Raw genomic sequence first — 25,693 nt, 5'->3', positions numbered from 1 at the left:
CTTTAGAGGCAGGATCAGGAGATAAAAACTGAAACATAGTATAAAACACAATTAAAAATATATAAAAGGTACTTAAAATAACATAAACATAATACATAACTATAAGAGACTTTCAAAAGAAATGCACAGTACAAAGGTAAAGTAAGAACTCCAAAAGCAAAAAGATACTGCAGAGAGGAATGTACAAGGTACAGGTACAGGAACTATTATTTGGAGTCAATAAAATGTTGTTTTTCAAGAGATGGCTCTCATTTACATGGAGAATGGACCCAACATGACCTGTGTTTTGGAGAAACACTCCTTCAGGGATCTGAGTTTTGCTGTACTTAACGAATCGTATCGTATGCTGTATTTCACAATCACACTGTGCATCAGCCCGACCTCAACATTGCCTGTAAACTACAAGGTTGTATTCCATATGGTTCTCCATTTGTGAAGTACAGCACAACTTGGACCCCTGAAGAAGGACCCCGTATTGGACCCAATGAGAGCCATCTTTTGGAAAACAACATTTTATTGACCCCAAATAAAAGTTCCTGTACCTTGTACATTCCTCTCTACAGTATCTTTTTGCTTTTGGTGTTGTTCAAGATCAAGAGGAGCCACAGCTTCCATAGTTTTCAGCCTGCTCCTCTCTTAGGCTACTTCTCCATTTCTTTTTTTTAAATAAATCTTTATTGATTTTTAAGACCAACAAAAGTGCAATAACCGTATATTTACATTAATCAACAAGTCAAACACTTATAGTCAATAACACTGCATAAAGAATAAACCCCCCCCCCCCTTTCCTTCCATTACAAAGCAAAGAAATAACCCCCTCCTCCCCAACCTCTCACCCTTCCCTGGATGTGTGTGGAAATAAAAATTAAAGACAACTATAATGAAGTAATAAAAGACATCAACAGGTCCCAAACCAGTTTAAATAAATTGCTATGCCCCAACAGGTCAGCATTCATTTTCTCATACCTATAGCTTGAGTATAAATTCACCCACCAAAAAGGAAAATTGAGGCGATCATAATTTTTCCAATTATGAGTTACCATTTGCATGGCTATCCCGGTCATAATTAGGAAAAGCCAGCATTTATAGCGGTCCATGGGGGGGCTTAATATACAGTAATGTTCCATATATAACTACCTCATATGTCAATGGGATTGATGATTCCAGTATAAGATGAATCTGTCCCCATATTGACTTCCAGAAGTTGAGTATCAAAGGACAATAGAACAACAGATGATCCAGTGTCCCAATGTCTAGATAACAGTGCCAGCATCTATTAGATTTAGAACTGTCTAACTTTTGTAACCTAACAGGGGTCCAAAAAGATCTATGTAACAAGAAAAATCAGGTTTGTCTCATAGATGCTGATGCTGTACATCTCATCCTCTAAGTCCAAATTCGTGGTCATTGAGACGCAGAAATATGCTGCTTTATCTCAATGCTCCAAATGTCTCTAAGACTAGTTTTTGGTTTTTTAATAAAAGTTGGGTGGCTAATTTTTTGTTTAGTCATCCTACGTATTCCTATTCCTGAGTTCACTTACTTTTTGAGTGGCTAATTTAGTTACCTTGTTAAGTAGGCCGACCTAGCTACAAAAAGGGCTCTTGTCCTGAAGTGTGTAACGCATTTACCCCTGGATTCTATAAGGAAAAGGTGTTTATATACCACCTTTTTACAACCACAATCAAAGCAGATTACATTTAGGTACTTCAAGCATTTTTTCTGTCTATCCCAGAGTACTGAGAGCCTGTTTTCATAAAGATTTGGTTTCAATGCGATTTTTGAGCTGCAGATGTACCAATGTGATATATTTTTCTTTACTCTACCACAAACCACAACTTCTTGTGGGGGAAAAATTAGCAAGCATGTTTACCATTGAATGACGAGAATGTTATAACATGTTTGTAAAAGGTGACTCACTATCTTGAAGCTATAAAAGCATGGATTTTATACCGAAGGCCTCAGAAGCTTCAGAATTTTAGAACCAAACATGATGCGTTTGACCTTTCCAGCTCTCATATTCCTCCTATGCTTGACAGGATGTTTGACGTTTCCTGTATCCCACGATTCAGATGAATCTGACTTGTCAGATGAAGACCTATTCTTTGCAGAGGTAATACTTTTTTCTCGAAACTCCAGTATTGAGTTCTGGAAATCTTGTTCGGTCAGGGCAGAAATTTTAATTTTTTGGATTTTTTTTTCTTTCTAGCGTTACCTGAATACAATCTACAGTCCTGAGTCCAGTCCTGCTGGTATGTTCAAAAGAAGAGGAAAGGGCTCCCTGGAATCGAAGATCAGGCAAATGCAGGATTTCTTTGGTCTGGAGGTGACAGGCAAACTAGATGATGATACAATAAATATAATGAAGAAACCGAGATGCGGGGTTCCTGATTTGGCTCAATACAATTTATTCCCTAGAAATCTCAAGTGGTCCATGAATAATTTGACCTATAGGTAAGATCATGTATTGTCACTGTGATAACTCTGTTCTTTGTAGCTCCTTGTGGCATGCACAGGTTTTTGACATTGTAAATCGCCTTGATCCTTTATAGGCATAGAGAGATCCATGAATCCTAGATGAGATCAGGTTCTGTATTCCTTTCTTATCTACATATTATATTCAAGCTTATGTTACTCTACCAATATAAATTTGCCAACAGAGGAGGGTAAATCCCAATCTAATCTTTGGTAAGAACCTAACATGCTAAGGGGTTCAATTGTGTAAACTTTTGTTCAGTGTATAATGTTTTCAGAATGGAAATTTTCATCGTTTTTGCCTGTATGAACATTTGATATAAGAGAATTTGAGATTTTCAGATATTCACAAAAATGTTACACTGATCTGAATTAACAGAATTATGAATTACACTCCGGACCTGTCTCATCCTGAAGTGGACCGAGCTATCAAAAAAGCACTTAAAGTCTGGAGTGATGTGACACCTCTGAACTTTACCAGGCTTCGCTCTGGAACTGCTGACATCATGATCTCCTTTGGAAGAAAAGGTACTGCGCGCAATTGTCTTGCGCTGAGTTGTCGCTGCGCTCAATTGTCAGCGCGCAAATGTCTTACGCTGAATTGTCTTGGCGCTTAGTTGTCTTGCGCTGAATTGTCTTAGCGCTGTTTTGTCTGCGCGATTGTCTTGCACGTTTTTGACCTGTCACCCTCTCTTTTACTGTATATTGAAGTGAACCTTGTGCAATGGTTTGTCTGACTGGTTTTTGGGTTTCTTTGTAGAACATGGTGATTTTTATCCTTTTGATGGTCCTAATGGTTTTCTAGCTCATGCTTTCCCTCCTGGACAAGGTATGGGAGGAGATACCCATTTTGATGATGATGAAACTTGGTCAAGTGACTCCAGAGGTAACAACTTTCTTCATTCTACTGAAGCTCATATACAATATTGTAACACCAATACTGAAACTCATGTATTGTAACACCATTACTGAAGCTCATGCAAACTGCTCAGAATTGCCATCTCAGTCATTAGTAGCGGTGTAGAAGCTTCCAATAAACAATTCTGAACATCCCTTATCTGTACTTTTCTTTAGCTTTGTTCAGTTTATTCATCTTCTGTACAACCTTTCCTGTAGCATTTACAATTATTTGTGTTTAAATGTTTACAGTTGATGATATCTCTCTTATTTATTTATCTGTCTGTCTGTCTATCGATTCTACCATTCTCTAAAAATAAGGACACAAAGTAGATTATGACAGTAAATAAAGTATGGTAGAATTGTAAGCTCTTCTGAGCAGGGACTGTCTATTGTATGTTACAATGTACAGCGCTGCATAGGCCTTTTCAGCACTATATAAATAATAAATAGTAGTAATTAGAAAAAGGTTTAAAGAAGAACAACCAAGATGATAAAAGGGATGGAACTCCTCTCATTTGAGGAAAGACTAAAGAAGTTAGGGCTCTTCAGCTTGGAAAAGAGATGGCTGAAGGGAGATTTGATGGAGGTCTACAAAGTCCTGAGTGATATAGAATGGTGTGGTGTGAATTGAATTTTTTACTCTATCAAAAATTACAAAGACTAGGGATACCCAATGAAGTTATATGAAAATACGTTTTTTTAAACCAATAGAAGGAAATAATTTTTTACTCAAAGAATAATAAAGCTCTGGAACTTGATGCCAGAGGATGTGATAACAGTTGTTAGTATAGCTGAGTTTATAAAAGGTTTGGAGACGTTCCTGGAGGAAAAGTCCATGATCTGCGATTGAGACAGACATGTTGGGATTGGTAGCATAGAATATTGCTACTATTTGGGTTTCTGATAAGTACTTGTGACCTGAATTGGCCGCTGTGGAAATATGATGCTAGGCTGACCCAGTATAGCTATTCTTATGTACAATAAATAGTATACATTCAGCCCCATTTTGGATAGAATGTAGAAATTAATATTGATACATCCAGGTTGGGACATGTACAGTTCCAGTAGTATTTTTTTAAAAAAATTTGCCAACATAGAGCCATTCTAAAATACATACAGGGCAAACTTAGAGCCTGGACAAAGCAGAGCCACAGAGCAGGTTCAGGTGATCAGAATATATTGCTGTATTAAAAGTTCTATATCTGGTGGTCTTGTTAACTTCACAAGCAAGGGAGAAAAAAACATAAGTAGTCCTTCGATGTAAGTAAAGTCCTCTCTGCTTTTTTTTAACCACCGATGAGCTTAATGCAACCAATGAAGCTTTTTATGTTGTGAGACAATACTTCCAGTAAGCAGCCACTCAGTTTGTCATCATTTTCCACGTGTGTTTCACACAGTGTGTTGACCCCCGAGGCAGGTGCACCTTTGCGCTGAAACATGGGGCCGTTTCGGGTCCAGTTCGGAACAATGAAATTAAATTGTGTGGAATCTCCTGCTGCCTCTTTGGAAGTCCTTTGTTCAGCCCTACTTCCCCTTTCCCGCTCTTTCAAGGCCATGGCATGTACTACTGTTTCTAGTCAAGAACATTCAGCAGCCGGCTTCCGGCTGGGTAAAGCATATATTTCTTTGAAGTCCCAAGTTGAACTTGGCCTGGCTGTTGTGGCTGCAGTTCACAGATTCATGGTGGAGGCACATGCATTGCTGCTTCCCTCTGGGCCTCTCTTAACCTTAAGTTGCTCTGAGATTTTATACTTCCTGACAAGTGTCCTCCTGGCTCCACCCCTACAATGTCACTTCCCCCCTGGGCGGGATCATGAATCTAAAGGTGATTCTGATACTGTGATGAGTGCTTTCAAGGAAGAGGGGCAGTGTCTTATAGAGTCCCTCACAGCCATGTATTTTCTCCGTCTCTGATCTCTTATTTCCCTGTAAAGAGGTCTATTTACTAAGCTGCATTACCTCTCAATGCAGTCAGCATGCACTAAAAACACTGCTGCTGCATTAATAGTTAATGTGCACTAACTGGGTGCTAAATGAGCAGTGAATGGTGGGGAACTGCACTTTACAGATAATTGTTCAAATGACAGATAATGCGATACTGTTGTCACCGTTTGAATATGTGTAGCTAAGAGGGAAGTGCATTTGAAAGTGTTAACCGACATGTTCCATATTGTTGGGTGACCTTTTTTAGTTGGGGTTTTTTTTAATTGCCTTCTTCCGAAATGTGGTCCCTCATCTTAAGATTAAGCTTCTTACTGTTTCTTTCCTATGTTCCATTCTTTTATCCCTCAAGTTTCTTCTCTCTTTGTCGCCTTTCCATATGTTGTTTTCCTTGTCTTCCTGCCTTTTGCCACCTTATTTTTGTTTGACTCTCTATGATCACCTTTCTTCATGCCTAGTTTTATGTACCATTAATGTTCTCTTGTTCATGCTCATAACCCTACTTAACATAAGAACATAAGAACATAAGCAATGCCTCTGCTGGGTCAGACCTGAGGTCCATCATGCCCAGCAGTCCGCTCACGCGGCGGCCCGACAGGTCCAGGACCTGTGCAGAAATCCTCTATTTATACCCCTCTATCCTCTTTTCCAGCAGGAAACCGTCCAATCCTTTCTTAAATCCCAGTACCGTATTCTGCCCTATTACATTCTCTGGAAGCGCATTCCAGGTGTCCACCACACGTTGGGTAAAGAAGAACTTCCTAGCATTTGTTTTGAATCTGTCCCCTTTCAACTTTTCCAGATGCCCTCTTGTTCTTTTATTATTCGAAAGTTTGAAGAATCTGTCCATCTCTACTCTCTCTATGCCCTTCATGATCTTATAAGTCTCTATCATATCCCCTCTAAGTCTCCTCTTCTCCAGGGAAAAGAGACCCAGTTTCTCCAATCTCTCAGCATATGAAAAGTTTTCCATCCCTTTTATCAGACGTGTCGCTCTCCTCTGAACCCTCTCGAGTATCGCCATATCCTTCTTAAGGTACGGCGACCAATATTGGACGCAGTATTCCAGATGCGGGCGCACCATCGCCCGATACAACGGCAGGATAACTTCTTTCATCCTGGTTGTAATACCCTTCTTGATTATACCTAGCATTCTATTCGCTCTCTTAGCGGCCGCTGCGCACTGTGCCGTCGGCTTCATTGTCATGTCCACCATTACCCCTAAGTCCCTTTCCTGGGTACTCTCATTCAATAACATCCCTCCCATCGTATAGTTGTACCTCAGGTTTCTGCTTCCCACATGCAGTACTTTACATTTCTCAACGTTGAACTTCATCTGCCATCTCGTCGCCCATTCCCCTAGTTTATTCAGGTCCCTTTGCAATTCTTCGCAGTCCTCTTTAGTCCGAGCTCCACTGAATAGTTTGGTGTCGTCTGCAAATTTTATTATCTCACACGTCGTCCCTATTTCTAGATCATTTATGAATATATTAAATAGTAGTGGCCCGAGCACCGAGCCCTGCGGAACACCACTTAACCTACCCACACTTTTACTAAGCCACAGTAGAGGTTTCTACCGTGGCCTGGACTGCTAAATGCTAAATGCATTTAGAAGCCTCTACCTTGGCTTAGTAAAGAGAGCCTTAGGAGCATCATTCTGGGTCAGACTGATGGCCCATCGAGCCCAGTATCCTGTTTCCAATAGTGACCAATCTAGGTCACAAGTATCTGGCAGGATCCCAAAAAGTAACACGATTCCAGGCTACTTACCCCCAGAGATAACTAGTGGCTTTCCCTAGGTCTACCTTAATAGCAGACTTTTCTCCATGAACTTATTTGGACCTTTTTTTAAAATATGGCTATGCCAACTGCTTTTATCACATCCTCTGACAAATTTGGGTCATAAAGTTGACATACTGCCTTTTTGTAGGTACAATTAAAGTGATCTGCATATATTATATGCAGGTACTTTTTCCTCTGTCCCTAATGGACTCACAATCTAAGTTCCAAAGCTTAACTATGCATTGAGTGGAAAAAAAATTTCTATTTGTTTTAACTATCCTGCTTTGAAACTTCATGACACGCCCCTTAGTCATTGTATTTTTGGAAAAAAAATCAATGAATTTGACTGTACCCATTCTACTCCATTTACAGTTTTATAGATCTCTATCATATCTCTCCCCCTCAGTCATCTCTTCTCCAAGCAGAAGAGCCCTAAGCTGTTCCATTTTCTTTATCATTTTAGTTGCCCTTTTCTGTATCTTTTCTAATTCTGCTGCATATTTTCTGAGATGCGGTGAACAGAATTGCACACAGTTCTTTTGTTCTCCTTCCTTACCTCTTTTTTCCATTGATGCTACATGAAATACTTGCTTTAGTGATTGATCTTGTTTTCTGCTACTTTCTTGCAGGATATAACCTCTTTATTGTAGCTGCCCATGAGTTTGGCCATGCCTTGGGACTAGAACACTCTGCTGATCCTGGTGCACTAATGTTCCCTGTTTATACATTCACTGAAACAAACAAATTCTGGCTTCCTGATGATGATGTCCAAGGGATCCAATCACTCTATGGTAAGCATGTCCAAAGATATATGGAAAACATAAGATCAAACTCAAATTGAGCAAATTTCTTTTTAGTTCTAGTTTAACTAAATTGTCTTGATTTTCTTCAGATTCATAGGGAAAATTTATCAAAAATTGTCATAGTAAGTCTGAAGAAATTCCGCTCGGGCTCTATTGAAGGTTCACAGATTCATGGAAATTGCATTGAGATTTCTGTGGAAACTTTAACTAATTCAGTGAAGCACAAATATTCTTGAAGGCTGGTTGAACTAATTCATAGTGTATTCACCCTTTGTTCCAGGACTTTGCATGAACAATGCATTAAAATATGAAAGTGGGGGAATACTGCTTCTGCTATAATTATTGTCATATATCTAAAGGCGAAAACAAGGAAAAAAAACTTCAGATGCAATGTACAAGGTACAAAATCTTTATTGGAGAAAATACAATGTAGCATTCCAAAAAATGGTTCTCATATATGAAGACACAGGACCCTACATGGTCCGTGTTTCGGAAAACACTCCTTCCTCAGGGGTCCGGGATGTTATGGTGTGTAATGTAGAGAACCTGATTTTAAAAAACAGGTAATCCTTGAATAACTGACTATTGAATTGCAGCTGGACAGCTGTCAGTTGTTCAAGGATTACCTGTGTTTTCAGGTATTTGGCCGGCTGAGCTTGATCAGTTTGGATTGTCTGTGCAAATGGAGTCATTAGAAGAATTCTCCTCCTGAGGAAACACGTTTGTCGTGAAACTTGAGTCAGGGGGAAGACTTGTGTTTCTCGGCTTCAGGAGCTTTTTAATGGCGTTGCACTAGCACTTTATATCCATAGATCTGCCAGTTTTGTGACCCACTGATTTCTATCACCTGGTTATAGCCTGGTTATGAATATTAGTTGGATCGTGGTGATACAGACATTATTGGTGCAATGATGTTCTGATGGCAGCCTATGTTTGGTTCATTTCACTTGAACACTAATAGGTTGTGGGTCTGAGCACTATTTATAAATAGTTATGTATATATTTTTGAAACTGTGATGTAAGTTTATTAATCTCTACATTACGCACCGTGTGGGGTCCTGTGTCTTCATATACGAGAACTATTTTTCGGTATTTTCTCCAGTAAAGATTTTGTACCTTGTCCATCGCATCTGCAGGTTTTTTTTCCCCCCCTTTTTTCATCATTTGACTCTTCACTGCAGATTTGTAAAATCGTTTATTGGTTTTCGTATATCTAAAGGTACAGAAGAAATTATAGTATTGTCAATTTCTAGATGGCAACCTAGTCAGTGGACCTTAATACACATATATATATCATATAAATTTAAACACAATATAGATACAAGGAAAAATGAACTATGGAAAATGGATAAAATGTATAGCAGATAAAAAGAAAACTAACTGACTTCAAAATGGAAAAGGATCAGGGGATGCAAAGAAATAAAACCCTAACAGCTGCAGTTAGGGATGAATGCAACCTGGAAAAACGTAAAGCAAAAAGCATTTGAACATACAATATCATAGCTAAAGGAAATGGTACCATTAAAAAATCCCTTAGAAGAAGATAAATAGGAGATATGACCAGAACCAGAGCTAACTTTTGTTTCGGCATTCACCCCAGCTCACAATCCTTCCAATCTTTCCCCTGCCAGTGGTCCAGTATCTTCTCCTCTCAAGTCCCCTCTCCCACTGATGATACAGGGAGTCAAAATCCCAGTTTGTCATCTCTCCTTCTTTCTTCCCTCCCTCCTATCCTATGGATACTGAAGTGCAGGCAGAGAGAGAGAGATAGGGAAGGGAAGAGGAGGGAGATATGTTAGATGGAGTGGAGGAGTGGCCTAGTGGTTAGGGCTGCAGCCTCAGCACCCTGAGGTTACAGGTTCAAGCCCAGCGCTGCTCCTTGTGACCCTGGGCAAGTCACTTAACACTTTATTGTCCCAGGTACATCAGTCAGATTGTGAGCCTACCGGGAAAGATAGGGAGAAATTCTTGAGTACCTGAATGTAAAACCACTTTAGGCTTTAAGTGATTTATAAATTCTTAAATATATAAATAAATGGGATTTTGACACCCTTTATCACTGGCACCCTGGGCCAGTGCTTCACCTGGTCTATAGGTTGAGTTAGCCCTGAATATGACACAAAAAATGCATAGATAATTATTTAACCATTTATGGAGCACTTAATAATAATAATCTTCTCATATAAAAACCATCCAAGGATAAAGCAAACCACGATGAGGACAAAATACAAGATCAGTTAAATCATAATGGAGAAAAGACCTCAGTATCATTAGGGATATAGACAACAGCTGATATCCCACAGACGAACCTATTTTAACTCAATGTTGAAACAAGAAGACACGTCCTTGGTCACAAAAACTCCATCTTATCAAAGCTATCAATAACTTTCTTTAAATTTTCAAAGCACTGTTCTTCATACATAACAAAATCAAAACAAAAAAAATCCCTAAAGACTTATCTGTTTGAAGTCCATTATACCATGGCACTGAACAGAGGAAAGCAGAGTCTTAAAGCTTAAATCTTTGCGGTCAATAGCCTCCACTGCCATTAGATTAGACCAATCCACAAAATGAAATTCCCTAATAATATATCATATACAGCTACAATGAGTTCCTTTTCCTAGGAAGGTAATAATCAAAGTGGCTATCTGAGGCAGTGAATCTTCAATTCAGTAATCTAACCATTAGGCCATGCTCAAGAGGCCAAACAAGTGCCAAGGACAATATTCGGCTGTGACTGGTACTGTTGATCCTATGATGTCCTACACATGTTTTTGTATTGATACATACAACGTTAATGAGAGATATAGTCCTTGTGACCCATTGAATTCAGAATAATAAAGTGCACTACTTCCTATTCCATACAGAGAGAAGCAAGGGCGGCAAGAAACACATTAGTGATAGGTTGGGAAGGAGAGTAAGATTGTACAAGAAGTCCCTTCCACGTCTGCATGATGTAACATACAATTGATTTATTAAATATCAAGCATGTCTTGATGTATTATTACAGGACCAGGAGATCAAGATCCATATGCAAAGCACCCTATAACTCCAGACAAATGTGATCCAGAGTTATCCATCGATGCCATCACAGGGCTTAGAGGGGAAATGTTGATCTTCAGAGACAGGTAAAGTCTGGTAATGATGCCAAAAGAGAAAGGGATCCTGCAGGAAACTATCAGAATTTACACAACTGGCACCGATAAAATAGTGCTGGGTTAAATGTCAAGACTTTGGGATGTGCCCCAGGATAAATAAGGATGCCAAAGAATGTATCATAAAACTTTGAGGTATTATGTTCCATATTCTTTAAATGGCGCCCTACCAGCACCTAAGTTAAGAGCAAAATGCCGTTTAAAAGACCTTTTAAAACAAATGTCAAGGTGCCTAAATAAAATGGCGCAGGAATCGCATCTACTTAGGTATTTTATTGTGCTTAATGCCACTGTAGGCATGGCAAACATCGTAAAGCGCCTACGTAGGTGCAATTCACATCAAAGGTAGGCACAGAAAATGTAGGCCTTGAAAACCCTGGCCTACATTTCCGGCGCCTACTTTTTCTGAAGGTGCGATTCTTTAAATGGTGCCGTTGCATAATTCCACACCCAAACAGGCATGATTGTCATGTGACCGGCGGTCGCTTTTAAGGCGGCTGCCGAAAATGGCGCTGTTTAGAAAATCCAGGCCTATGGCTCGTATTCTATAAACGGAGTCTTGAATTAGGCTCCGGTAGGAGCTCTGCCAGCGTCTAAGTTAAGAGCAATATGCCATCTAGAAGACCTTTTAAAACAAATTTCAAGATGCCTAAAAAAACAGCTCCAGAATCGTGCCTACATAGGCGCTTTATGGCTCTTAACACCACTGTGGGCGTGGCTAACGTCAGAAGTGCTGTTAAGCACAGTAAAGCGCCTACATAGGCGCAATTCACATCAAAGGTAGGTGCTGGAAAAGTACGACTTGAAAACCCTGGCCTACCTTTCCCGAAAGCGCGATGCTCTACATGGCACTATCGCATGATTGACACGCGATTGGAAACTTCTTTTAAGGTGGCTGCTGAAAACGGTGCCACCTAGAGGATCTGGGCCTATGTGCCCACAGTTACACCAGGTCTATAGCTGGTTTAGTTTTGGGAGTGTAAATTTTGAGCACAACAATGCCGATATACTCCTACCAGAAGTTTGAGATCAGAGGACAAAAACCTTCTAGTAATTCCATCGCTTAGTATAATAAATACAAGACAAGACACGATCTTTGCTGTTACCTTGCCCAGAATAGGGAACTCTTTGCCAGCACTTATTAAGGAAGAAAAATCATTAGATAAATTTAAAGGGCTGTTAAAATGCTGGTTGTATAAGGATGCCTTTGAGACATAATCGTCAGATTCTCTTTTTGACCCCATTCCTTGCAGAAACTTTCACGTCCTTTGTCCAAGGCCTCGACAAATTGTACAAAATAAATAAATCAATAAAAAACTTTTTACTTTTTTTTTAATTACATTTTTAAAATTCTTCCCCCCCATTGTACTTACCTTTCCTGTTTACTTTACTATGCTTATTGTAGTTCTCCCCACTTCCCCTATGTATAAGTCTGTAATGTTTGTGTGTTTATTGTAGTTAGTAACTGAGATCCTGTTTATAATTGTAAATCACTTTGAATTTATGATATTGCAATACATCAAAATTTTAATAAAACTTGAAATTTCTATAATGGCACATGGGTGCCCAGATGCCATTTTAGAATAGAATCTCCCTGCTCTGTATTGGTATGCCTAAAAGAAGGTGCCCACTTATAGAACTAATCTCCAGATGACCAACCTTGGAGTACTTTTAGAAGTAAAAAATTACGAGAACGTACCAACTACAAGTATAAAGGAACACCCTTTGGATTTTGCCTGACATTATCTGCTCTTCTTTTGGACTCCCGTTTCAGTTTGCCATAGTGTAATATCCAGAGGGTTTTCTTTTTTTTATATTCTTTCGTTGCAGTGATGCTTCTCAGCTGGAGGCCACAGACTGTGTGTGGCTCCCTCCAGAGCATGGTAACAGGGATCTTTAGTCTAGTCACAAGAGGGCAATTCTATAAAATAGTGTATAGGTGCTAATAATTTACAAGTATGGTATACGCAAAAATGTTTAGCATTCTAGCATGTTCATGTGTATGTGTGCATATGTGCACATGCATGGCAAATGAGCCAATTAATTGGAATTAATTCATGTCAACCATCAATGATCGTAGTTAATTGACAATAATTGAAATTTGCACCCTATTCTATAACCCCCATGCACCTAAATCTCCTAGCATGTAATTCACAAGAATGCATAACCAGGAAATAGCAGAGGTGTTCCTAAAAAGCTTATAGAATAGTCCTATTTCTGTGCCATAATGCCCGGAGTTGGGGACTGGCATTCATACTAGTTTTCAGGGTAGGCAGCAGGAAAGTTTTTTTTCTCTCTCTCTTTATTGGTGGTGTGACTTACTAAGCCGCGTTAGGGCTTTAACGCGCGGAATAGCGTGCGCTAAATTGACACCCGCGCTAGACCTTAACGCCAGCATTGAGCTGTCGTTAGTTCTAGCTGCATAGCGTGGGTTTAGCGTGCGCTAAAATGCTGCGTGCGCTAAAAACGCTAATGCAGTTTAGTAAAAGGAGCCCTTATTGTTTTTTAAAATTGGTTTGTATGTTGATTGTAAACTGCAGTATATACATTTTTAAAATAAATAAATAAATGCCAGCACCCAACTGTTGGCATGGAAATGAGCTCTAAACACTATTCTATAAATGGCACTCAACCTAGAGTGCCATTTATAGAATAGGGCCCTATGCCAATTTTTTCCAGCAGTGAACTCTTCATGCCACTTATAGAGCGTCTTCTATAATACCCAACCCTGCCTAAGTGCTATTCTGCATATGCGCATAACTTACAATGCATATATTTGGAAGAGGAATATGGAGATGGATGGTGCCTGGGCAGGGCTCACATGCACGTGGAGGGGCATAATCAAAAGGGACGTCTAAGTCCTTTTACGTCCATATTGTAAGTCGTCCAAAGTTAAAAAGAGCCTAAGACACATTTTCGAAAGAGACGTCCAACTTTTTTGTACTTTCGAAAATCGTCTAATTATACGTCCTGCCGATCTGATCGTCCAAGCCACTAAATCATCCATCTTTATACCACATTTCCGTCCAACTTTCCGTCCAAGTCCAAAACGCCTAGAACAAGCCCTGTTGGACGTGGGAGGGATCTGCAAAGTGATGGACCGAACACCCAGACATGGCACCTAAATAGTGGGGTACCTTACAGGGCATTGCTGTGAACTTCACAAAAAGGGTGCCATGGCTTCTCCTCACTACAGCTCCCTTATAGGTGACGGTGAGCCCCCCAAACCACCTCCAGAATCCCCTCGACCCACTTATCTACCACCCCAATAGCCCTTATGGCTGTAGGAGCCACTTATATGCCAGTCAAAAAGGGTTTTGGGGGTGTATAGGGCAGTGCACATGTTTAAGTATCAATTCAGTGATTACAGGGGCTTATGGGCATGGGTCCTCCTCTCTATGGGTCCCTAACTCACCCCCAAGATGACTTAAGCTGCCTCTGGGCTGGACGACTAGGCTTTCCTATGCCAGGCGGCCAGGTGATGATGGTCTGGAGACTGAAATTTAAAGTTGTGAATATAATTTTATGGGGGTGGGGGGGTTCACTGGGGTAGTGTGTGTGGGGTCTGTGTTATGTGTTTGAAGTGCTTATCTGGTGAGTTTAGGTGGGTTTTTGTGACTTAGACCATGTTTTACATGGTCTAAGTCACAACGTCCAAGTTCCGTCTAGGCTCTGTTGTTAAACTTTCGGTTATACATGCTGTATGACTAAGTCTAAACCAGCCCACATCCCGCCCAACTCCTGCCCTCGACACGCCTCCCAAAACGCCCTGTTTAGCTTTGGACGTTGAGCGGCACTATGAAGGCCTAGGTCGTTTAGAAATACGTCCAAAACCTGGTTTTATTATCAGCACTTGGACGTTTTTGAGAAATGTTCACCAAGTGCCGACTTAGGCCGGGTTTTGGACGTTTTTCTCTTTCGATTATGAGCCCCATAATGTATAGAATTCTGACCTACAGCCTGTTCTAAAATACATGAGAAATGGACATCTATATGTGACATACCAGTTTGCACTTCACTATTCTGAACTGGATGTCCTTTCTAAAATGCTGTTCTATATGTATACATCCCTACAATTTATAAAATCACTGCCTATACCTGCAAATACATCAATATGTTCTTGGTTTGTAAATGTGGATTATTTGATAGGGAAGTGTGGTTCAAAGTTTTGTTTTGCTTAGCTTCTCGTGTCACTTATAGGAATTTTTATTTTTTTATGTTTTTATTTTTCATTTCAGGCAATGTCATATATCATACATATCCTTGATTCTCATGGAATTTCTTCTTTATATGTTTATAAAAATGTACATTGAATCACTCCCTGCATTTGCTTTTATATAGATACTAGTGTTTAAGCCCGTTACATTAACGGGTGCTAGAATATATGGCTGTCTGTCTTTCTTTCTTTATGTCTCTCTCCCTGCTCCTGTTTCTTTCTTCCTTTCTTTCTGTCTTTCTCCCTCCTGCAATTTTTTTCTCTCTCTCCCTGGCACCCTTTGCCTGTCTGTCTTTATTTCTGTGTCTCTCTGGTCCCCTGTCTGTCTTTATTTCTGTCTGTCTCTCTCCCTAGCCTCCTTTGTCTGTCTGTATTTCTTTCTGTGTCTCCCCCCCCCCACTTTCCTTTGCAGAAGCAGCAGTGCTATTTCCCTTCCCCTCCAGATCCCTGTGAAGTAGTAGCAGCATTTCCCCCCACCCACCCCCCATTCCCTTCTCTCCCCCCCCCCCCACTTTCCTTTGCAGAAGCAGCAGCGGTATTTCTCTTTCCCTCCAGGTCCTTGCTGAAGCAGTAGCAGCATTTTCCCCCACCCCCCATTCCCTTCTCTCCCCCCCACTTTATTTTGCAGAAGCAGCTGTGATATTTCCCTTCCCCTCCAGATCTCTGAGAAGTAGTAGCAGCATTTCCCCCCACCCACCCCCATTCCCTTCTCTCCCCCCCCCCCACTTTCCTTTGCAGAAGCAGCAGCGGTATTTCTCTTTCCCTCCAGGTCCTTGCTGAAGCAGTAGCAGCATTTTCCCCCACCCACCCCCCATTCCCTTCTCTCCCCTACCACCACTTTCCTTTGCAGAAGCAGCAGCGGTTTTCCCTTCCCCTCCAGGTCCCTGCTGAGTAGTAGAAACATTTTCCCCCACCCCCCATTCCCTTCTTACCTTGAGCTGCCCTGCTCCGTTCGGCCCCTCCCCCTTCCCTTCCCGTGTGCTGGCCTGCTGCGGCTGAAGTTTTTTTTCGGCGACTCCTCCTGTTAAAACTCCCCCCCCCCTCCCGCAACCGCTCCTGTTCAAAGCGGCCTGCTGAGGTTCGCGGCCGCTGTAACGAACCTCGCAGGCCGCTCTCCAACTCGGTAGTATGTTCCCTCTGACGCGATTGCGTCAGAGGGAACGTGCTACCATGTGGAGAGCGGCCTGCGAGGTTCGTTACAGCGGCCGCGAACCTCAGCAGGCCGCTTTGAACAGGAGCGGTAGCGGCTGTTGCAGGAGGATTTGGGGGGGGGATTCTTGAGCGGCGGCAGGACCATGAGGCGGGATTGAGTTTTTCGGCTTCCCCTATCTTGGGAAACCGCCGTGCCGAACTGAGCTGCGGTGGGGCCGTAGTAAGCGCGGGGCATGCTGCAGTCTTGGCGGCCACGGACATACGGATCATGGAAGCACGCTGATAAGACTGCGCATGCGCCGCCTACGGTTTTATTATATAGATAAAGCAGCAACTTTTTTGTAACCATTTCTCAAAGCCTGATTTTAACTGGTAGAAAGCCTTTCTAAAACTGCCTTCTAAGTTAAGTATGCAGAGTTGTAAATAATATGTAATTCTTTTTCTCTTAAGGTTCTTCTGGAGACAACATCCTCAGATGACCGATTCAGAACTTGTGTTAATTAAATCTTTTTGGCCAGATCTTCCAAACAAGATTGATGCTGCTTATGAAAATCCTATCAATGACAGGATGCTCATATTTAAAGGTCAGCTTCATTTTCATACAACAATTAAAGTTACTTCATTCATTTTCCATTGGAATGATGCCACTAAACAGGTTTGAAGGCCTATGCACTGAAAGTTAGGGTAAGTCCTCAGATGATGTAGGTTGCACAAACATTAGCATGCTTTGTACTAACAATCCTATGGGCTTGCTAAATCATGTTCAGAAAATGTTAGTGGGTACACAGAATAAAAACATAAGAATAGCCTAACTGGGTCAGACCAATGGTCCATCAAGCCCAGTAGCCTGTTCTCATGGTGGTCAATCCAGGTCACTAGTACCTGGCTAAAACCCAAAGAGTAGCAACATTCCGTGCTACCAATACAGGGCAAGCAGTGGCTTCCCCCATGTCTTTCTCAATAACAGCCTATGGACTTTTCCTCCAGGAACTTGTCCAAACCTTTCTTAAAACCAGCTACGCTATCCGCTCTTACCACATCCTCTGGCAATGCATTCCAGAGATTAACTATTATCTGAGTGAAAAATAATTTCCTCCTATTGGTTTTAAAAGTATTTCCCTGTAACTTCATCGAGTGTCCCCTAATCTTTGTAATTTTTGACGGAGTGAAAAATTGATTCACTTGTACCCGTTCTACTCCACTCAGGATTTTGTAGACTTCAATCATATCTCCCCTCAGCCGTCTCTTCCCCAAGCTGAAGAGCCCCAACCGTTTTGGTCTTTTCTCGTACGAGGGGAGTTCCATCCCCTTTATCATCTTGGTCGCTCTTCTTTGAACATTTTCTAGCGCCACTATATCTTTCTTGAGATAAGGAGACCAGAATTGAATGCAATACTCTAGGAGAGGTCGCACCATGGAGCAATACAGGGGCATTATGACATTCTTAGTCTTGTTCACCATCTCTTTTTTAATAATTCCCAGCATCCTGTTTGCTTTTTTGGCCGCCGCTACACATTCCTAGCGGGGACATCTCTAGGTTAATATCTCTAGGTAAAACAGAAAAACAGGTAGAAGTGCTGTACACTAGAGAATGACATACAGTAGGTACAAATTTGTCTCCATCCCCGCAGGAACTCAATTTTTCCGTCCCGTCCCCACAAATTTTATCACTGTCCCCGTCCCCGCCACATTCCTGTAAACTGTGCCTTAACCGCACAAGCCTCGAACACTTATGATTTTAAAGTGTTTGAGGCTTGTGCAGGTGAGGACGGAGCTCAGGCATTGGTGGAATGAGGCATTATGACATCACGATCTGAGCTCTAGAATGATGCTACTTATGATTTTAAAGTGTTTGAGGCTTGTGCAGGTGAGGACGGAGCTTGTAGGAATGGGGCAGGGACAGGAAAAGAATGCATGGGGATGGGAAAATAAGTTCCTGCAGGGACGGGGGAAAATTTTTCCCCGTGTCATTCTCTACTGTACACATTTTATTCTACAAATCACATACTTTTATTCTCATGCAGGGTGAGACGTTTCCAGACAGCCTATTTGACAAAAAAACCCAACATTGACAGAGGTAAATGTCACTTGAAAATGGCTATCACAGAGCTTAATGTCATCTTCATTCTTGTGTTTGAACAGGGAGAAAATTTTGGGCTCTCAACGGATATGAGATACTTGAAGGCTATCCTAGGAAACTTTATGAACTAGGATTCCCAAAGACTCTGAGAACAATAGATGCTGTGGTCCACATTACAGACACCGGGAAGACTTTTTTCTTTACTGGAAACAAATTCTGGAGGTAGGAGGCAATATATGGATTGAAAAAATAAATAGCAGCTTCCACGTGGCATTGCCAGCACTTACATGTAGAAAAGGAAATTTCACAAATTCAACATGTAAATAGTGACACTTCCGTGTCCTGCTGCCCCATGTTACAAACATGAACATGTAAATTAAATAGCAAGACTGCAATTTTAAGTTGGTTTCATTTTGTAAGAGGAAATAAATTGCATGGGATTAAGGAGAATGACCCCCTTTTATCACTCCGCGTTAGGGTTTTCTATCGCCAGCTGTGGTGGTAAAAGCTGTGATGCTCATAGGAATTCTATGAGTGTCAGAGCTTTTACTGCTGAGACCGGTGATAAAAAACCCTAATGCGGAGTGATAAAAGGGGGTATTAATTAGAGAGTTGTGTTGGGACAGAAATCAAACCCGTCCCTGCCCATCTCCGGTAGAATCAAACCCGTCCCCGCTAGGAATCAAACCCGTCCCTGCCCATCTCCGGTAGAATCAAACCCGTCCCTGCTAGGAATCAAACCCGTCCCTGCCCATCTCCGGTAGAATCAAACCCCTCCCCGCTAGGAATCAAACCCGTCCCTGCCCATCTCCGGTAGAATCAAACCCGTCCCCGCTAGGAATCAAACCCGTCCCTGCCCATCTCCGGTAGAATCAAACCCGTCCCCACTAGGAATCAAACCCGTCCCTGCCTGTCCCTGATGGAATCAAATCGATCCTCGTCCGTCCCCGCTGGAATCAAATCCATCCCCACCGGTCCCTATAAAGTTAAGAAATAGTTATTTCATTTAATTATGCTACTGAATTAAAGGCTCTAGTAGAGACCCATTTACAAATAAGCAAAGACACTGTATTAATTTGGAAATATTAATTGGGAAGTATACATACTTTGTAAGCAGGTTTCTACCAGAGCCTCTAATGTATATATAGAATATAAATTCTCAGCTGGTGAGGACCCTCAGGACTTCCTCTGCAGTTGGCCAGGGGTTCCTTTGCCAAGCTTGGCAGGCAGCAGTAGCGTCCCTGAGTCACAGATGCTGGCACTTCAGTGGCTCATGGATGCTGCCAGCAACTGCTGTGCTTGGTACAGGGGAGTTCTGGCTGTCTCTAGAGGAGGTCTCTGCTTGGGCTAAATTCTGTTTTTTACTTTTGCTCTCTGGAGACTTATTTTTCCATCAAGTTGGTCCCAGTTTCTTTTTTCCGTTTTCCGCTTTCCCATCTTCTGTAAATTCTTCTGTTGCTGTCCATTGGTTCCTCCTACCATGGTCCAGCATTTATCCCTCTCTCATACCCCAGAACATGTGCAGCATCTTTCGCCCCTGCCCACCAGCCCCATGCCAACATTTCTCCTTCTATCACCCCTCTCCAGTACCATGCCACATCTCTCCACTATGTCCAACATTCCTCCCTCTTGCATCCCTTTCAGTCTGTCTCACTGTTCCCTTTCCACCACATTTCTCCCTCTTATCTTTCTCTTCCCTATCATCTGTCCCTCACTCCCTCCCTAAGACCAAAAATTCTCCTTTCTTCCATTCCCCGTGTACAAGACCATCTCTTTCTCTCTCACTGACACACCCACTCCCAATTCTCCCTTTCTATTCCCTCCCCCACCTCAGCATCTCTTTCCCGCCCTTCCTCCATCCTCTCTCCCAAGTTCTTGCCTTGTATCCAAAAATGCTCTCCCTCCCTCCCCCCTTCTGTGTCCCACATTTGCCTCCCATGCATCTCTCCCTGCACTCTACAGCCCCCTCCCCCCAGCCAGCATCCCTCCCCCTTTCCTGGTCCTCTTATCTTTTCCTGGTCCCTCTTTCCTTTCCATCCCCCCCCCCTCATTACCTCTGTCCAGTGCTCACAGTGAGATCCCCCCCCCAACTCCTCCTGAGCTCTTCTGCCTTCTGGTGACGCCACTTACTGTTTCTGGTGGAGCGGAGCAGAGGGAAGGCTCCACTCCAGCGCAATCACTGCAACTGTCAGAACGAGGGGGACAGAGAGTGGAGCCCAGGTAACGCAGCTAGAGAAGAGATGAAGTGGGGGAGGGGGACGCGCTCAGCCTCTTCGCAGCACCCACTGGATGGGGAGGGGAGGACTGGAACTCCAGCCTGCTCACCTGCACGCTGCACGTGACTGATGTGAAGCCTTCCCTCCGATGTCAGCTCTGACGTCAGGGGATGACTTCCGGTCGGCTACGTGTGCGTGTGCAGACAGGAAAAGATGAGCCTCTCGGCTCGAGCTGGCTCTAATTCTGCAGGATCTCCAAAGCCACAAAGGGCATCCCCACGGGATCCCCGCAACCCGAGGGGTCATCCCCATGGGATCCCCGTGACCCGAGGGGTGAACCCGTGGGATTCTCGTCATCCCAGTTCCCATGCAGCTCTCTAGTCTTAATCCCTTGTGTAAAGTCCTGGTTGAAATGAGCACTTCTAAAATATTTACATGTGTCTTTGAGGTGGTGTGAAACCTGACATGGAATGTGTCCCTATTACTGTATATTCTCTTTATAAAAAGGGGAAAATATATGTAAATTTTAGCCCTGCCCAAGTTACACCCTCTTGAAATCTCTGTGCGTTATTGATCTCCACATGTACACAGCGGCTTTCTGCAATTGGTATTTATGTGTATAAAAGCCGCTATTTAGAAAGGAATATATTCTCAAAGTAATGAGCTAAGTATACTGTTGCTGTACGTTTGTTTTTATTGAGATTTACTACACCTAGGGTTACCAGACATCTGGGAAAACCCGGACATGGCTTCTGTTTAGAGGACAGACTGCAGGTCCATCAAGTCAAATGACCTGTTTCTAACAATGAACAACCCAAGTCCCAAGTACCTGGCTGAAACCCATATAGCAACATTCCAGAGCTGAGATTGTGATGTCATAAAGCCTCATTCCACCAATGCCTAAGAGTCAAACTCATCAGTGAAGTCACAATGGCTTGATTGTCCTATTCTTGGCTCACATAAGAACATAAAAATTGCCATACTGGGACAGACTGAAGGTCCTTCAAGCTCAGCATCCTGTTTCCAACAGTGGCCAACTCAGGTCCCAAGTATCCAGCTAGATCCCAAGTAGTAAAATAGATTTTACGCTGCTTATCCTAGGAATAAGCAGTGAATTTCCCTAAGCCATCTCAATAATGGCCTATGGACTTTTCTTTTAGGAAGTTATCCAAACCTTTTTCAAACCCCGCTAAGCTAACTGATTTCATCACATTCTCCGGTAACAAATTCCAGAGTTTAATTACACATTGTATGATGAAATATTTTCTACGGTTTGTTTTAAATCTACTACTTAGTAGCTTCTTTGCATACTCCCTAGTCCTAGCATTTTTGGAAAGAGTAAACAAGCGATTCACATCTACCCTTTCCATAAATAATACAACAATGTTTGATTTCTTGGTGTCTATTTTTTAAAGTTATGATGAAGAGACTAAAACGATTGACAAAGGGTATCCTAGATTAATAGAAGATGAATTTTCAGGAATCGGTGATAAAGTGGAGGCAGCTTATGAAAGAAATGGTGAGTTTATTTTTTTTTATCATTAATTTTTTCTTGGAAAAGGATTGTGGTTGTTGTTTAGGCTGTAGCTTGAAATCTAAATTTTAGTGTTTGAATATTCACAGTAATGGCGTTCAGTTAATGCTGATTTGCATATGGCAGATACAAGAAGGGTTTGAATAAGCATCATAGTTTCAGCCTTGGCTATTGTCCATTCTGGTAGTTTAACCCTGTCTATTAAATGTTCATTATGGGGGGAGGGGTAATTTTTAAATTTCTTGTACTGCTGAAAAGTTATCTGCTGAATGGTGTGCACAGTTACATGTTCAAAATTCTGCGTGAAAATGCAAAGAGGAACACAAGTCTCTGGATGTCCAGGAGAAATAATTTATTCAAAACAATCACATTAAACTCAAGGTAAATTAGGTACAAGTCATGTCACTGATGGAACATGCTCACAAAGGTGAGCCTTGGACCCTACACAGTCTGTGTTTTAGCAAGTAATCAGCCTTCCTCATGGGTCCTGTGTAATACCTAACGCCTCAGATAAACTTTGGCGATGAGTTGTGTATAGAACCAAAGTTTAGCTGAGGTATAAGGTACTACATATTTGTGTCCAACAAATTAGGACATATGCATACACATATGTATATACACTTCTCCCTCCATATTCGCTATGATAGGGTATTAACAGAACCGCAAATAACTTTTTCATATGTTATTCACTGTTTTCTATTATAAACCATCGTGAATATGGTGAGACCTCGAATAACATGGTGGGAGACCTGCCCTGTTCCTGAAGGAGAGGCAAAACACGGTGAAGAAAGTGCTGGGAATCGGCGATTTTCTCTGAAAATGCCTGGAATCAGCGATTTCTCTATGCAAGCTGATGTCATTTTGAGGGAGGAGCCAGCAAGCTAAAAACCGCGAATAATCTAAACCGTGAATGCTGAAACCGCGAATACGGAGGGAGAAGTGTACTTTTGAAATTTGAATCTTTGTAAATAATTGAAGAAGGTGCTGAATGAGGCAAATTTGGACATTTCCTCAAATGCATCAGGGACAACCTCAAAATACAATTACCACTAGTCGAATTTTGGCCATGCGCACTGAAAATTTAGTGCAATTTGATTCTCTGAAAATTAGCAGATATGATGGGGTGCTGAAAAGTTCTCAGCCTAACCAACCAATTTCCTAAATTCTGAGCGTTATTTTGCCACTGTAGCTGAAAAGAGTGTTATCTTATTTCGTTAAGTGCCAATTTGCAGAGACAAAATTCTATGTTTTGACTTTATTTTAGATCATTGATTGAAACGTATCCACGTCATTCTCTTCTTGGTTGGGCTGAGAACTTTTCAGCACCCCCTCGTATGTTATGTTCACCTGTATTATTCTAGAAGTTATTTTGGAATTGCTTATACACAATTTGAAATTATATAAATTTTTGTACTTATTGGAAAAACTGTAAACAAATGGTATTTGTTATATATTTGGTCTTGTCTTTCCCTTAGGCTATATCTACTTCTTCAAAGGACCAATGCAGTTTGTATACGGCATCTGGAGTAGACGAGTTGTTCGTGTCATGAGAACAAACACCATATTATCATGTTAAGGACATTTTTTTTTTTTTTTTTTTTTTTTTTTTTTTTTTTGGCTGGCAAAGTTTAATAAAAAGAATTACAAGTAAAATATGTATTCCCAAACTGCAAAATGTTAACATATTTCAGTAAAGAAGGCGTACGAAGCACTCATATGCCATACAAAACAAGAAACCCCCGAAACGCTCTTCTGAAAGCTGTCCCTTAATACACAACCTTTGAGGAATCAGCAGAGAAAACACTAAAATTAAGCCCGTTCTTCGCCTCCATGGCAGCGTCAACCTGCTCGCGTCCTCCTCTCTGCCCGTCCGCCCCAGCAACGCATGTTAAGGACATTTTAAGGAATTATTATATTATAAAAGTCTCTGACATATGGAAAATTCCACTACTATGAATATAGACCTGCGTGATGGAAGGCATAGGGTTCTGTGCACATAAGCACAGTTTTGGTTAGATATCAGTTAACCATGTAAATATTTTTGGTACTAACTAGTTTAAAATGGTCTGGAATTGGATAACATAAGACGTGATAACGATATTTTACAAACCACTGGTAAATGCAAAAAGTTGGAAAACCTCTTTTTGCTTGACTTTTCATATCCTCAGTTTGATACCAGAAGATTTCTGTGTATATTAATGTTAAATAATTTGCAATGAATTTTTAGGTGTGTTATAAATATGGTCATCTGAGCTGAGTCATAAGACATAATGAAATATTAATATAATGGATGATGACAGAATGACCAGATGACCCATCCATTCTGCCCAGTTCTTGGGTCTACGTTGCTAAGGATATATCCCGCCTGTCAGCTGTAGAAATTGATCACTTCAAGGCTTGTGCATCGCATTCCAATCTAATCTAATCTAATCTAATCTAATCCTTAGGTTTGTATACCGCATCATCTCCACATTCGTAGAGCTTGACACGGTTTACAGTAGGAGAAATAGGAAGGAACTACAACTGAGGGTTAGAGGTAGAAGTGTGAAGAAAATTTAGAGGACTTGGGATACCAAGATATAAGAGTTTCCTTGATTCCTAAGTTGGAGGGAGACTTACATTTTTTGAGAAAAGCCAGGTTTTCAGATGTTTGCGGAAAACTTGGAGAGAGCTCAAGTTCCGAAGAGGGGAGGTAAGGTTGTTCCAGAGCTCAGTGATTTTGGAGGGAGATCCCTAGCTTTCCTGTGTGGGAAATGCCTTTTAGCGAGGGGAAGGATAGTTTTAATTTGTGGGAGGATCTGGTGGTATTAGGGTTTGAGGAATTCCAAGAAAGAGGGATAAAAGGAAGGAGGATACCATATAGGATTTTGAAAGTTAAACAGGCGCATTTATAGTGGACCCTGGCGATTATCGGAATTATGGTACCCCATCTTACTTTTAAGACCTACAATAATACAACCAGTCACGCAAATCAGTGATATTACTTCCCAAAAGGTTCGGTGGTCTAGATCCCTAAGGCTTTGCCAGATGGTACCCAGATACCACTAACCAGGCAGCCCTGACCTGCTACCAGCCTGAATACCCTATGTATTGTGGTTACATGTTCTTATCTGCTTCTAGCTTTCTCCTTATTCATGCTGAATAGTAACTAGCACAGATGTAGCCAATTATGAGGGCACTATAGACTTCTGATTCCAACTCAGCTTCCCAATGGCCTGCTAAGTTACCAGATTTACTAAGCCTCACAATCCTGTTCTTACATAGAAACATGATGTCAGACAAAGGCCAAATGGCCCATCCACAGCATCCACTGTCTCCTCCTCTCCCTATTGGCTAAGGCTCTTAACACTTGCATTGTGATGTCATAGAGCTTTACGGTTATAGAAACATAGAAACATGATGGTAGATAAAGGCCAAATGGCCCATCTAGTCTGCCCAT

The 25,693-nt window shown here is 41.5% G+C and overlaps 1 protein-coding gene across 1 annotated transcript; it reads left to right on the top strand.

The window, feature by feature from the left end:
• The first annotated feature begins 1,974 nt into the window (after window positions 1-1,974).
• On the top strand, window positions 1,975-24,789 carry LOC117362380 (collagenase 3-like). Its single transcript, XM_033948668.1, has 11 exons — window positions 1,975-2,113; window positions 2,210-2,454; window positions 2,855-3,003; window positions 3,236-3,361; window positions 7,728-7,889; window positions 10,912-11,029; window positions 16,875-17,008; window positions 18,567-18,726; window positions 22,136-22,239; window positions 23,730-23,834; window positions 24,151-24,789. Exons 1-10 carry the CDS (start codon window positions 1,991-1,993, stop codon window positions 23,828-23,830), a joined length of 1,422 nt encoding a protein of 473 aa, XP_033804559.1. The 5' UTR covers window positions 1,975-1,990; the 3' UTR covers window positions 23,831-23,834; window positions 24,151-24,789.
• The last annotated feature ends 904 nt before the right edge of the window (window positions 24,790-25,693 follow it).

Source organism: Geotrypetes seraphini, chromosome 6 (genome assembly GCF_902459505.1).
Source record: "Geotrypetes seraphini chromosome 6, aGeoSer1.1, whole genome shotgun sequence".
NCBI lineage: Eukaryota > Metazoa > Chordata > Amphibia > Gymnophiona > Dermophiidae > Geotrypetes > Geotrypetes seraphini.
Note: the sequence above shows the minus strand (reverse complement) of the source record. Positions and strands in the feature narration are given on the sequence as shown.